This window comes from Arachis stenosperma, chromosome 8 (assembly GCF_014773155.1).
Source record: "Arachis stenosperma cultivar V10309 chromosome 8, arast.V10309.gnm1.PFL2, whole genome shotgun sequence".
Taxonomy (NCBI): domain Eukaryota; kingdom Viridiplantae; phylum Streptophyta; class Magnoliopsida; order Fabales; family Fabaceae; genus Arachis; species Arachis stenosperma.
Window position 1 is genome coordinate 48,768,830 of NC_080384.1, and position 15,345 is coordinate 48,784,174.

At 30.9% G+C, this 15,345-nt stretch overlaps 1 protein-coding gene across 1 annotated transcript; it reads right to left on the minus strand.

Moving 5' to 3' along the window:
• Nucleotides 1-871: 871 nt before the first annotated feature.
• On the minus strand, nucleotides 872-2,588 carry LOC130946334 (probable sugar phosphate/phosphate translocator At2g25520). Its single transcript, XM_057875029.1, has one exon. The coding sequence runs from the start codon at nucleotides 2,409-2,411 to the stop codon at nucleotides 1,308-1,310; it is 1,104 nt and encodes a 367-aa protein (XP_057731012.1). The 5' UTR covers nucleotides 2,412-2,588; the 3' UTR covers nucleotides 872-1,307.
• Between the last annotated feature and the right edge of the window lie 12,757 nt (nucleotides 2,589-15,345).

Genomic DNA, 15,345 nt, shown 5'->3' on the forward strand with positions numbered 1-15,345 from the left:
TGCATTCCACTCCTCAATTTCTTTATTGTATTTCATTATTGGCAATTTCTTTTACGTCCCTTAAAATTACCCATGCAAACACGTACATTCCGCATGAATAAATTTTCTAGAGTTATAGAAGATGTATAAAATTATGAAGTGAGAAAGAATATTTTTTATAAAATTAATATAAAGCTATAAATTTGGTTTTTCTAAAATGAGAATGTAGAAAAAAATGACTTTAATTATCCTTAAATCCCTGTAATAAGACTCAATACGATGAAAATTACTAATCTAACCGTGGTTAATTCCTTATTTTCCTATGTTGTAAACGGCTTCACTTTAAAATATTCGACCTAAAACAAATAAGAGGTATTGCCAATTAGGAAGGACAAAAAAACTAACGAGTGTGGTTTCTACCATATGAACACAAGTGCGATTTGAGTTTATGCTAATAAGATAAGACACTTTTTCTGAAAATTCTTTTAGCCACAATAACAAACATTTCATTCACGAAATAGCCATACGACATATAAGATAATAGAAAAACATTAGATCTAAAGAAGAAAAATTAGACATACACGTTTTAACTGGATCCCACTGAGTCAAATACAGACAATATTATAAGATATTAAAATTAGTCCTTTCGGTGGTTGGACAATTTACCTACAATAATGAGTTTATACGCTTCAAGACCGGCAGAGAAACACGGATTCCTTTTGATTTTGTAACAAAAATATCAGTGGACCCGCTAATGTTATGTCCATATTCATTCTAACTCGTACTATTCTTGAAAAATTGTCCTACTAGGAATGAATGCCAGTCACTATAGCAGGATAATGGATTCAACATCATATGGCTAAACGCTAAACAGAAAATGTATCATGTTTAAATAAGCATTAGAAAAACTCCATATAAGTCCCTATAGTAACACAGCATGAAAAGAAAAACTAAGCATAGTAAATAAATAAAAGGATTTGAGACTCTCATTCTAGTTACACAGATGATTCAATTCTCCGAATCCCAAATCCCTCACAATATACTATAAATATCTATAAGAAAAAAAATTACCAAATCTTCAAGTTGCAGAGGATGCCACTTCCTACTACTCCTGACTTGATTTTTTTCCTTCGTCCTCTGCTCCATGTTTTATTTTTTACTCCATTGTTTTCATTTCTAAACTAAACTACCACATTAACAACATTATTTAAATATAGTTATCATCGTATTTCTGCTAACTCATCATCCTTATATCATTATTGGATGATAAACATATGACGATAATGACTATATGTTCAAGAAACAGTTTTTCGGAGACCAAAATCTTTTCATTTTTGCTGATCACCCCTTTTGTCTCCATCCCTATCCGGCAGCAACCTCCCTTTCTCCTCGTCATGGTCAGCACCGGCGCCGCCACCCTCAACCTTCCTCTGCGCCTCCTTAGCCTTGAGCCCCTGCAACTTGGCATGATTATAATACGCCACACCAAGAAACGCAAGCCCATAACCAAACAAATTAATCGGCGTAACGGTATCGCGAATCACAGACCAAGAAAACGCAATAAGCAACCAATCTTTGACCACTCCGGCGACGTTCATGGTCAGCGCCGACGTCTTCCCAACCAGCAAGAACACCGCAAGGTTGAGGGCGAAAGCGCAAAGCGAATTGGTACCGAAAATGATCCAATCAAACTGAAAACTCGAAGTTTCCCTCAGCAGAGGGTACTCCACAACGAGCCACGGTACAGATAGAAAAAGCAAACAACACGGCGCAACGTAGTAGAGAGAAGTTATAGGGTTAAGCGAGATTCCCTTTGACGTCAGCAGAATCTGGATCAGGACGAGGCGCGTGGCTTCAAACGCCACGGCGCCAATCTGCAATGTAACTCCCCAGGTGTCGAACCTGGCTTCGCCGTAGGCAGCGACGGCGACGCCGAGGGAGATGGATAACATGTTGAGCATGGTGTTGCTGTGGTAAGACTCTTTCTTGAGGAGAACGCCGATGGAGTAGACGGCGACCGGCATGAGTGCCTTGAGCATCTGGATGAAGGAGACGGAGAGGTAGATGTAGGCGGAGTTGGAGAGCCAGAGGGAGAGCGAGTAGAGGGCGCCGATCGGGACGACGGAGGAGATGTAGAGGGAGGTGGACATGGCGGAGGGGAGATCCACGAGGCGGAGGACGCGGACGAGGAAGAACGCTAGGGAGGCGCAGAATGACATGTGGATCATGGTGAGCGAGATCGGGAATGGCCAGTTGTACAGCTTCTTGTCCAGAATGTATTTGTTGTACACGATCACTGTGAACGACAGGAAGATCCATATGGCCACGTACGTGTAGGCCACGACTATCTTCTTCAAAACGCCGTCGCTTATTGGTTGCGACGATGTGGCCGCCGCGGCGGAGGATGACGATTGTGTACCTCCTTTGCCCATTATTATTTTGTGTTTGTTGTTAGAGAAGATGGAAAAAAATAATGCGAGAGAGAAGAAAGAGTCACAAGAGAGATGGGAGTGTGTGGAGTGGAGTGTTGTGAGAGGAGAGAGAGAGTGCAAGTTTGTTTTGTTTGTTTGATGTGGTAAAACGTAAAACACACAACTAAACGTACTGCCATATCAGCTATGTTATGGGCTATGGACAACACACACCTACAACTAACTACCACCTATAACCGTTAGTCCTTTTTTTTTTTTTTGGTAAAGCAATGCAGATGCGGGGTATATTTGGTAATAAATACAATCAATTCCTCTTTTTAAACAAAATCAAATCGTATTTAATTAAATTAAATATTCTATAATTTTGACCAAATTATAGAGAGATTTTAGTTTTTATACATATTTAATTATATAATAAAATAATAAAAATTTAATTTTAATATAATGTCAATATAAAAAGACGAATATTAATTGTATAATTGTATAAAATATTTTATATTGTCAATATATTAAAATTAAACTCTAATAATATATTGACAAAAATAATTATTTTGAATAATTATTGTAAAAATAATTATGTATCCAAAACAATTGATATAATTTGAATAATTGTGTAAAATAATTTAGTATAATGCATTCAAATCAAACTCTTCCTAATATATTATATGACATTAAATTTCCTCAAACTGTATTGCTAATAATTATTATGTAATTTTAAAAAGGAAAATAAAAAATATAGTATTAATTTAAATTTGAATTTTTTTTACATTTTTACATATATATACTATAAATCTGATTCTACTAGAGAAATAATAGAAATCTGTTAATATATATTTCAAAAAAAAAAAACCTAGACCTCTAAAATCTATAACTCTACATTATTAAATATTTATATTCGTTGATCATTGATTAATTTTCAGTATTTCTCTAAATTTATGATACTTATAAATCACTATTTCAATAATTTTTTATAGAGAAACTAAAAAAAAAAGAGAAAAAAGGAAACAAGTGATACAAAAAAACTTGTAGATTATAGAATACATAAAACAATTAGCTACTAAGGATGAATGGATTTGGAATTTATTATCGAATAATTGTTCTAAAGACATTTTGTTAAGAATATAGAAATATTTTTAAAAAATAAAAAATATATATTTAATATCATTGAAACTATTGTATTAAGGTGAAAACTTAATTAGGTGCAGTCGACTTCACGTGAAGTTGATGGCTGAAAACAGTTAAATAATTTGACTATTCATCTAACGGTTCTCAATCATCAACTTTACGTAAACTCGACTACACCGAAATTTCCACCATATAATGATCTTAATTATTTCTCTTTGTACAAAGTTTCTACTTTTGTATTTATATCTTTACTGATTCTATTCCGTTATTCAATTTCACCTCTAATTAACATAACATAAATTCATGGCTCCGTTTCTATCATCATTTATGAATTATGACTTATGAGTCTTCCTCTGTCTCTACTTGTGAGCCTTTCAAACGGTAGGAGATCTAGTCAATGGCCAATAATGATATTGAGCGATTTTGACAATCATAAATAAAAGAATTTCCTAATTTACCCATTATTTTATAATGAATATTGACAAAAAAAAAGTGTATAAAGTAAAACGCACCGTGATTTTAACCCCTCATTCATACCAATAAAATAATTTTATTATAATTAAATATGAAGTACAACAAAAATTTTAAATAAAGTACAAATCATATGTATATCTAGTTAAATTATTAAAACATCAAAACTTACAAATAAATAATACTAAAATAAAAAATATCTAAAATTAATAATATTTTTAAAATTTTGTTTTCAAAGAAGGCAATATTTCTACATCAAATCACTTTTTTGTTAATTTATTATATATTATTAAATTTATAATTAAAATATACTATATATTATTTTTTTATTGTAATTAAAATTAAGTATTTTTAAATTAAAAAATTTTCTCATTTTTTCTTTTTCTTTTTTTATTATCTCTTTCATTTTTTGACTCATTTTATCTTTCTTATATATTATTATTAATGACTAATTACAAAATTGACAATCAAAATGTGAAACATGATATTTTCTAATTCTAATTAAAATTAAATTAAATTAAAATTAAAATATTGAAATTAAAATATAATTATATTATTATATTACTAATTTAATAACCAAAATATGTTGCATGACACTCTCTTATTAAAATTGAGATGAAATATTTTTCTTTAAAATTAATAAATTCTCTTTCTCCATTCTCTTATCTACCTCTCTCTCCTTTTTTATTTCTCTCTACCCTTCCCACTTTATATATAATTTATAATTTATATTTTATATGACTAATTTGATAAATTAAAATGTGCCAAAGATATTCTTTTATTATGATTAAAATAAAATTATTTCTTCTATAATTAAGAAACTCCCTCTCTCATTCTTTTTCGCTATCTTTTTATTTTCTCTTTCACTTTTTATCTCTTTCTACTCTTCTGATCTACAATAACAATTAATAAAATAATATAATTCAAATAAATTCATAAAATTATAAAAATATATTAAATCTATAATTAAATATAATTAAAAAATAATTACATAATATTATTCACATAAAAATATAAATATAATTAAAAAATAATTACATAATATTATTCACATAAAAATATATATTTTTTTAGTTTTTTTATTTAGTTTCAAATTTTCACCGCTTATCTTTCTAATTTATATTTTCATTTCTCTTCTTTCAAATATTTATTACATATAATTTGGAGAGAATACTAATATTGTAATTAATAATTAGAATCAAAATTCAATTGTTTAAAAAAATGGACTTTGAATTAATTTTATAACTATTAATATATTTTTTTATATTAATAACTAATTATATATATATAAATATTATTTTTAAATAATAAGTATAAAAATTAATTATTTTTATTTATGCAATAGACTTAATGCCTAATCAAACATAAAAGTATACATATTAAATTTTTTTAAGTTTAAGATAATGAATGCTAAAATTAATTATTAGTAACAATTAAACTCTTTCACATGAAAATAATAACTAAAAAGATTATTATTTAATTTTTTTATCTATGGAGACCCTGTTCTTTTTAATCGACAAGGACTTTTATCCCCTACGATTTTTTTATAAAACTAGTTTGATTCTATAAATCTTTTGTGATATAATCTATAATGTTAGGACAAAAATAATGTAATTTTAAAATATTTATATTTCTGTAATGTTATTACGGACAAAAACACTAGTAGGATCATAAAATCTGTACCAAACTCATTCATGCCATAACCAATAAAAATACGCTACCTAGTTTTTACACCAAGCTTGGATTTCTCATATTTGGATATATGTTCAAAGCATTCACATTCAAAGACTCTTAATTATCATAAAAAACATCTTTACTTGACCATACCTTTTCTAACACTTCAAATTGCAAAGAAACACATGGTATCTAGTTCAAGACATGAACAACATTGTTTAAATTTCACTCTAAAAGAATTTTGTCAATTCAAGCTGTAATAATAAGCACCTAACTCTTTCAACCGATGTTTTATTCATCATTTTAGCCGAGTCATTCAATTGAAAAAATTTTTGAGGAGTCTTCTATTGTCTTATACCATACTTGTAAGAATCGTAATTTAATTAACTGCTTAATTAAAATAAAATAATAATTTAATTTCTCGAAATAGGTTCAAAAATTTAAAAGTCTTAATTTAAAAATTTAAAGGTGAGATTTGAATTTAGTGAATTTTGAGTAGAAAAATTTGAATTTTTGTAGAAAATTGCGTAAAAATGCATACCGGTAAATTAGTCAGCAGTACCGAGTTGATTCTGTCCAGTACTGTGTGAGTGATAAAAACTATAGAAAAATTTAGAAAAGTATTTAAAATTAAAAACTGGACACTAATTTTAAAGGTTTGACCCGAAGTTGGGCCAAACGAACCTAAAATACTACATGGTTAAACCAGACCCAAGTTGGACCCAAGACTCAACATATATATACTTCGTTAATGAGCTTTCAGCTTATTCATTAACCATAAACACAAACATATGCAGCTGAGGTACAAGGGTGAGAGGAGAGAATTTGATACTATTCATCATCTCCTTCTTTCGCTCATATCTTGAGTTACGGTATTTCGATTTGTGTACCGTTTACAGCCACGCATAGTCTCGCTGAGCCCGTCAATTCTAGCTAGGTATTGCTGGTAAGAACTCAAAATTCATACTCCTTTCTTCAGCTCTAACAGATTTTGCATTTTTGGATATAGATGTTGAATAGATTTTGTGATTTTGGTTGTTTAGGTGCCATTCAATAGTGGATTATTGTTGGTTTATGTCCCAATCACTATTGGGTAAGGTAAGGAAACTCTTTGTCCTTATAGATTTGTGATTTTGGTGAACCCTAGGTATTAATTGTGGTGAATTGGTATATATAGCTTGAATTTGGTGATTTTTAGAGTTGGTTGTAGCATTTGGATTGGTTTTGGTGGTGGAAGTTTGTTGAGTTTGCTTGGAAGTGAGCGTTTGGTGATTTTTGGATTGTGCAAAAATATGTAATGTTTGGAGTTTGATTTTCTTTATTTAATATGTAATGTTTCATAAAATTTAGGTTAGTTGACCTTAAGATAGGATTGAATTAAATAAATGGTTGTTTGGATTATGTATGTGGAATGTGAATTGTGATGAGGCTTGTATGAGTGGCATATATTTGAATGTGACGATAAGGATTTGATATTATGATTGTGATGTGATGATGATGCATATTGATGAGTAATGAATTGAAATCGTGCGAACATGGTATGATTGAGGTTGGATTAATAATTGTTGAGAATGGTGAAATGGCGAATAATTGCTGAAAAAATTGAGAATTTTGTAATTGTATGAGTTGATTGAGTGGTGATTGAATAATTAAGATGGATGTAGGATTGAGATATGGTTGAATAATATTTATTAGGGATTTTGGATTGTTTTGGTGTTGGTTGGGCTGTGAGTGAATTGATTTGGCATTATGAGTTTTGGAAAGTTAGAGGTTTTGCAAATTTTGGTAGAAACTATTTTTTAACCAATTTTGACGAGTCATAAATTGTGCTCTGGACTCTCATTTTGGATGAAACTTAATTTAAATGAAAGTCAAATTCGAGAGGTTTTAAACGTTTGAAAAAATAAATGAAAAATATTTTAAAACGAAAAAATTACGAGTGTTTAAAGTTTGGTACAAAAATCTGAATTCTGCAGCTTTTAAAGTTTTCCAAAGTTCTTAAGGCATGGGTACGCGAACTGTTGCACGCAATGCAGGGATTGGCCGCTGCCAAGCACCCTCGCGTACGCAAAAATGGTGTTTTTACACATATGCGTACACAACTTGTAACACGTAACGCGGAGATTCCCTCCTGTTTGGGACTCTTGCGTACGCGGGTGAGGTTCTGCCTATGCAACCACCCATTTTTGGCGTTGTACATACGCGGGACAGGGGCATGAGTATGCATGACCCCTGTTTTTCTGAAAACTTATTTTTCTTCATTTTAATGATTCATCTAACTTTCTAAACTTCCTTAACTACTATTTAAGACTTATAATGAGTGACTAGGCCATAGGACTAGTAAGAATGGTTTTGGTAGCTTAAATTAAAGATTTTTCGTTAGTAAGTTAGAAGACGGTGACTTAGACTTGGGATGAACTATGGACTGAATAGCTTGAATGATCTGGTGGAGTGTTGAGATGATGGTGTATTGAGACAAACGAATGGTTGTGGTTGTTGAGATTGATGATATAAATATTAAAAAACTTATGCTATGAGCAGTGATCACTGAGACTGAGTTATATGTTATTGATATATTGAGATTGATGAGTCGCTATGTGCCTGGCAAGGACGGTGGTTAATCCCGCTTGTCGAGGTCGCAGCACCGGCGTAAGGACGATGATTAATCCCGCTTACATTGAGATGTGAGGTCTGAGCTGAGTATCCCGCTTGCATCCTTTCGAGTCACAAAAGTGTGCCGGGTACTATATCCCTGGGGTACCGATTTTATTCGTGACCGAAAGGCGACATCCCAAGGGGGACGTGTCGGGTTGGTAGTTGAACCGACAAGTGATACCACGACCAATAGGACAGGCATTCATCATGTGCATCTTCTATGTGTTTGCTTGCTTTGCATATTTGCATCTTTCGCCTAAATATATAACGTGTTTACTTGCTTCCTGAATTATTTGCTATATATGCATATTACCTGTATTTTACTTATTTGCAATTACTTGTGTTTTCTGCTGGGATTGAGGAGGCTCGGTAGGCGGTGGCGATGGGATTGCACGGAGGATAAATTGGTGAAGGCTGTGGAACAACGATGTTTATGTTAGTTAGAAATCCGTTAAGATAGATAACCCTTTATGGTTTAAGTTACTTTAAGTTTGAATCTTATGCTTGAGGTGAAGTTCTAGGATTGGTTTTGGTGTCCTAAAACCCTATATTTTATATATTGGGCACTGTTATTATATTGAGAACCTTCGATTCTCATACTATATGTGTTGTTATTTTTCAGAGGCAGGTCACAACCCACCACGTTGAGTTTGCGGGATGGTGACAGAGCGGAGGATTCACTTTTATCTTTTGCATTTTGGTTATATTGATATAGTATCTCTCATTTTTGTATATTTGTATCTTGTTGCCTTAGAGACTTACTTTGAGAGTTAGGATGTTGCTCTTTTATTTCAAAAATTCTGTTATATCTGTATTAACTAGTCAGCCTAAACTCTACGGGCTGTGGCTAGTATTCTTTTAGCTATATACCTTGTGATCTTGTATCTTTATCTTGTGTATCTTATCCTTTTTGCTTGTAGTTAGTTCGTGTGTGAATGCTTCGCACTTTTGTATCTCTATTTTCTGCGTCTTTGAACTTTATTTCTCTATCGTGCTTCTAGTATTATTACTTTCTTCCATATATATTATTATATGAGCCTTAGAATTGTCGTGGCACTTTGTTATCCTTGGCTTTACGGCCAGAGATAAGGCTTAGGGTGATAAGGTGTCACAATACTCTTTATAATAAGCATCAAATGGACCTGAGTATTCACCATTATTATCAATATGAATGCATTTTAATTTCTTCCTAGTTTCTCTTTCAATAGAAATTTGAAATTACTTGAACATATCCAAAACTTGATATTTGGTCTTTAAAGTGTAAACCTATAATTTTCTAAAATGATCATCAATAAATGTTATAAAATAGATAGACCCTCCAAGTATTCTTGTGTTCATTGGACCACATACATTAGAATGCACCAAGTCAAATATCTCCAGTTTTTTGAAGGTGGATGGCTCTTGAAAAAATTCTGTTTGTTTTAATTTTCAGCAAAGCATTGACAAGCTTTCAACTATCACAAGAGAATGAGCTGTCTATGTCTTTATCACACAATTTACTAATAGAAAGTAAGTTTAATCGAACATCTAGAACATGCTTCACACGCTTCAAATCAATCTGGTAGTGTTGAAGGTTTCTAGGCAAATCCGTTATACACGGACACATTTTGTAACACTTTTGATGAGTCATTTTTACATCACTAAAATTTTTAGGAGTATAAGATGTAAACAAAATTCTCCTAAATGTAACATGAATAGAAGCACCACTACCAATCACCCAACTAATGCTATTATCAACAAGATTAACAGGTTTAAATTCTTTAACTAGAAAAAAAATCATTAAAAGTTATATTGACCTTGTCTTCATTGTCACTATCATTTTTGTTTATGCTCTTGCCTTTACTTGCTTCTTTCTTTAGTTGCTAACAAAATTTTTTCAAAAATGTCTCTTTTGACCACAATGATGACACTCCATATATGTATACCTTCCTTAAAATTTGCTTCTACTTTAATCTCTCCTTTTAGGACCTCGACTTTTGTTTCTACCTCTAGACTCGAAATCAAAACATTTGAATGTGTAGCTAATGCACTTTTTGACTTTCTTCTCATTTCTTTATTCAAAACACTGTTCTTGTTAAGATCCATAGAAATTACACCATCAAGAATAGAATTAAAAAATAAAATTTTGAGAATTTTTCACAAATCAAGTGAAGAGTCAAGAAATAACAATTCTTGAACCTCTTCAACAAACTTGATATCCATAAAAGATAATTGATCATGATTCTATGAAAGTTATTCAAGTGATCTGTCATTAATGTCTTATTTGTATATTTCAAGGCCAACAACTGTTTAATAAAAAATATCTTGTTATTCCCAGTTTTTCAAGCATACAAGTGATGAAATTTAGTCCAAAGAGTCTGAGCATATGTCTCTCTAATAATATGGTTCAGTGCATTATCATTAACCCATTACCTAATATATCCACAAATTTGTTTATGCAACAAAACTCACTCATCATCGGATTTATCATTAGGCTTCTCGTTACCAAAAAATTGGTTGATAGAAATTCTTAACATAAAGTAAATCTTTCACCTTTGACTTTTACATATCATAATTAAGATCATTAAGAGTGATCATCCTATTAGTATTAGTATTAGCTTCCATTGTTCACAAATTACAAGTCCAAAAAATGCCAAGCTTTGATGCCAGTATGAAAGAGTCCAATAACAAAAACAACATAAATATCTAATACAAGAATAATATGAAAATAATCAAAACACAATATGATACAACTATAAATAAGTAAATATATTGATAAAGAGTTATAACTTAAATGGTATAGCCTTTCCATACTCACCTAAGAGGTTACGGGTTCGAGTCTCCCTATCTTCGGTTAAAATATATATATATATATATTAAGTAAAGTAGCAACAAAAATACACCGAAATCTAAATTTCAGACTAATCCAACGATAAACGAATAAAAAAATTCCATTTAAAATTTATTATTCTGCATAAAAATAAAAATTCTACTTTTGCTTTTTTTCTCTTAATTTGTAATTGCATTTTTTTTAATGACTGCACAATTTTAATTAAGTTAATGACAAAAGAGTGTAAAGAGAGGCTCAAAAAATTAGACTTAAACTTCGCATAAAAGAAATAAGCCCAATAAAAATTATATTATTGGCTTCTTATTTTGATTTCGGTCATTTATACAAGATTTAAAATTCGAAATTTATTTACCGCTCTCAAATAAACTAACTTTTGAGTCACCAAAAAAAAAATAAACTAACTTTTGCTCTAAGTAATCATTTATAATTTTTCCGAATTAACTCAATTTTTAATAAATATGGAGTTATTAATTTATATCTTCTTAGAATTTAACTATGAGATGTTAACACTAATAAAGACAAAAGCACATAGATCCCATCCCACATACTTGTGCTGTTCTTTGTGTCCTATGAGTCATTTAAGAGTCAAAATAGCATAAATGTACATATGTCAAGCTTTGCTCTGTTTCTAACTTCCTATTTACAAGTCTTTCAAACGTTTGGAGATTGAGTCAACAGTCAATAATAATGATACTCAGCGTTTTTTGTATTCAATATATATAACTCATTTTCCTAATTATTTATTATCTTTTTAGTATTAAAAATATTAAGTATTTATTATATATATGTCAAGATATTATAAAAAATATTTTTTTAAGAGTTTGATCTTTAATACTTTGTTTAGTAACAAAGACACAAAGTGATGGACAAAAATACAAAGACATACATAATAATATATAGACATAAATATACACAAATTTTTTATTATATTTAGTAACACTATACACAACAATACACTAAATTTACATCCATATCAATATACTAAATTTATCCCATCAGTAATATCATTATCACTATCACTATTAACATTTACAATTACCACCATCATATATAATCATCATTAATACCAATATCAGATTCATCATCATCATCCTTTATAATTAACAAAAGAACCGTGTTAAATTTTTTAACAATAATTATTTGTCTATCTCAAAAAAAATGACCGAAAGAAGCAAGACAATAACAATAAACTAAAATTTAAAAAAATCAAGAGAATGAGAGAGATAGCACTGATGACAATAGAAGAGTATAAGAAGACAATAACGACTGCGAGTTGCTGGAAGGCGATGAGAGTTGCAAAACAGAGGAAGGCGAATAGGCACGGTCCTACAATGGCGCCGCGATTTTGCTATTTTCTGAGAACTGCATGGCGACGACGCTGCGACTGTTGCAATAGTAGGCGACAGATCTGGATGAGTGACAAAGAGCGGAGACAGTGACAGTAGCAATCGGAGAAGTGATGGAAGGAAGTGGTAGTGACAGAAGAAGATGGAGGAGGAATGAGGGATGATGGAGGGACACAATAATAGAAGAAAGAGGATGGAGGAAGGAGGAAGGAGAAGGGAAGAGGAAGGTATGTGGATGTTGGAAGGTTTTTGCCTTTATCGAGTTAGAAACCCATAATGAAGATAACAGGGAAAAAGGGGATTAGGGTTAAATGAAATAAAAGGTACATTAGTATTTCAAAAAAAAAAAGAAGGGATAAAAATGTAAAATTTTGTGTCTTATAAACTGTGTCTTAATGTCTCAGTTTTAATGAGAGACACTGAAAACATGTATTTTATGTACACTTGTGTGTCACCACGTCCATTAAAAATTTGTGTCTCAACAAACAACAATGGACATGTACCACGGTGTCTATGTCTTTGATGTACATGGATACCAACCAAACGCACGCTAAGTTATAGTTCAAAAAAGTTTTTCGTTTCCAAATTTTTTTTGCGTACAAAATCATTCTTAAGATTTAACTTGGTTTTAAAATCGTCATTTTTACCAAAATTTTAAATTTTATTCCCAAATTACCCCTAACTAAATAAAAATTATAAAATAAAAAAAGAAAAAAAAGAAGAAGAAAGAAAACGGACAAGAGGGAGAAAGAACGTGGAAGGGAAGAAGAAAGGGGGAGGGGGGAAGAAGAAGAATAATAAGAAGAAGAAGGAGGAGGAAAAAGGGAAGGGAAGAAGAAGGGGCGGCTCCCACTCTGGCGTGGTCTTCTCCCTTAGTTCCTCTCTCCCGAACTCGCTGTCTTCGTCGTCCTTCTTCTTGGTAAACTCAACGGTGGTGGTTTGGCAACGACATTAGAAGCTCGACGATGGCTCTCTCCCGTACTCGCCGTCTTTGTCGTCTTTCTTCTTGGTGAACTCAACGGCGGCGGTTTGGCAACGGCGTTAGAAGCTCGGCGATGGCGCAACGGCCCCCTTCCCCTTCTCTTTCTCCGATATGTTCTCCCTCTCTGCCCTTTCTCGCTTGCGCTCTTTCGTCTCCCTCACAGTGCTCAATGGCGATTGCTCTGTGCCGCTACTCCTCCCTAGGGTTCTAATTCTGCTTCTATTTCTGATTTTGTTATTCACATTGTTAAACACATTGTTTCTGATTCTGATTTTGTTAATTTATTGTTAATCAAATTGCTTCTAATTCTGATTTTGTTAATCCATTATTTTTCTGTTTCTATTTTTATGTTTCAAACTCTACTTATGTTTGTGTTGATATTTCTGTTTCCAATTTTGTTTCTGCTTCTGTTTTTAATTTTATTTCTGCTTCTGTTTCTTCTGTTTCTGATGCTGTTTTTATTTCTATTTCTTTTTTTTTATTTTTATTATACTGTTTTTGCTTCATTGTTGTTGTTGGTGAAAAAGAAGGAAAAGAAGAAGAGATGCAATTGTGATGGACAAGAAGAATAGAAATTGAGTATTTTGGTGAAGAAAGAGAAGGATATTTTGGTTTAAAGGGCGATTTTAAAATTAAGTTAAACTTTAGGGACGATTTTGTAGACAAAAAAAGGTTGGGGACGAAAAAAAGTTTGGCCTATACCTTAAAAACCAAAATCATACTTAACCCTTTCTTTTACCTTATTTTAAAATTATTGAAATATTAAGTAAGATTTTTAATTTGTAAGTTTCGAATAGGCATCTATTTATAAAAATAAAAATAAAAATATACAATAATCGTATATTAAATAGTGCAGATAGAATAAGTGAGGAAAAATGGGTAAAAAAAATTAGTAATAATTTTTTATAAAAAATACTAGAATATTGTCAAAATTTATTATTTTTGTCAATCACTTTTAGCCATCAACTAAATTTTTTTAGTTTAGTAATCTGATCAAATACTTTAACCCACACTATTAAATATTAATGATAAAAAATAATAAATTCTAAAAAATTTTTAATATTTTTTATTTTTTATAATCAATTTTATTCACCTAATATATCTAATATAAAGATATTTTCAATTATTTCACATAAATGCTAGAGAATAAACTTTTCTTTAATCAACTAATAATGTAGTGAAAGAAGAAAGGTTAAAAAAATAAAGATTAATATTTTCTGACGTATATTATTGTACCAGAAAAATATATATGAATCCTAAATAATATTCACAAAGACTCACTCTATGCTTGGAAAGTCAAGTACTCATGAGTTTGTGTAAAGGGCTAAAGACCAATGTAATGTAGATTGATTGTGACATTAAAGATTTGGAGTGAAAGACCTCATTTCCAAGTACAAGCTTGTTGGGTACTTCGAGTGCAGTGGCGCAATTGTTGGGGTCTTTGATTGATTCAAGTGTGCCGCGTAGATTATAAATCGATGTAGGATCTATTGGTTTAGTTCTTTAAGGACTTTATTACTAAATCGTAGTGCCTCAGTTTTATTCACAAGGGAGGGGGACAAGTGCCCCCATTGAAATTTTAAACTCTCTTGAATAGCTCCTAATAAAAAAGTTTATTTGCCCCAATTATATTATTAATATTGATCCCACTATATTAAGTTATTATAAAAATTATTTTATTAAATTTAACTCTACTAATATATAAGATTATTGTGATAATTAATCCCAAATTAAAAAGGATTATCTTATTAAACTTATTTTAATATTAAATTTTAGAAAGAAAAATTAATAAAAACAAAAAATTGGAAGTCAAAATAAGTTACAGCTTTATAATTACTCTTAATTATCCCA

Excerpts from the sequence above, each read along its gene's own strand:
- LOC130946334 (XM_057875029.1), bottom strand. The coding sequence starts at position 2,411 with ATGGGCAAAGGAGGTACACAATCGTCATCCTCCGCCGCGGCGGCCACA.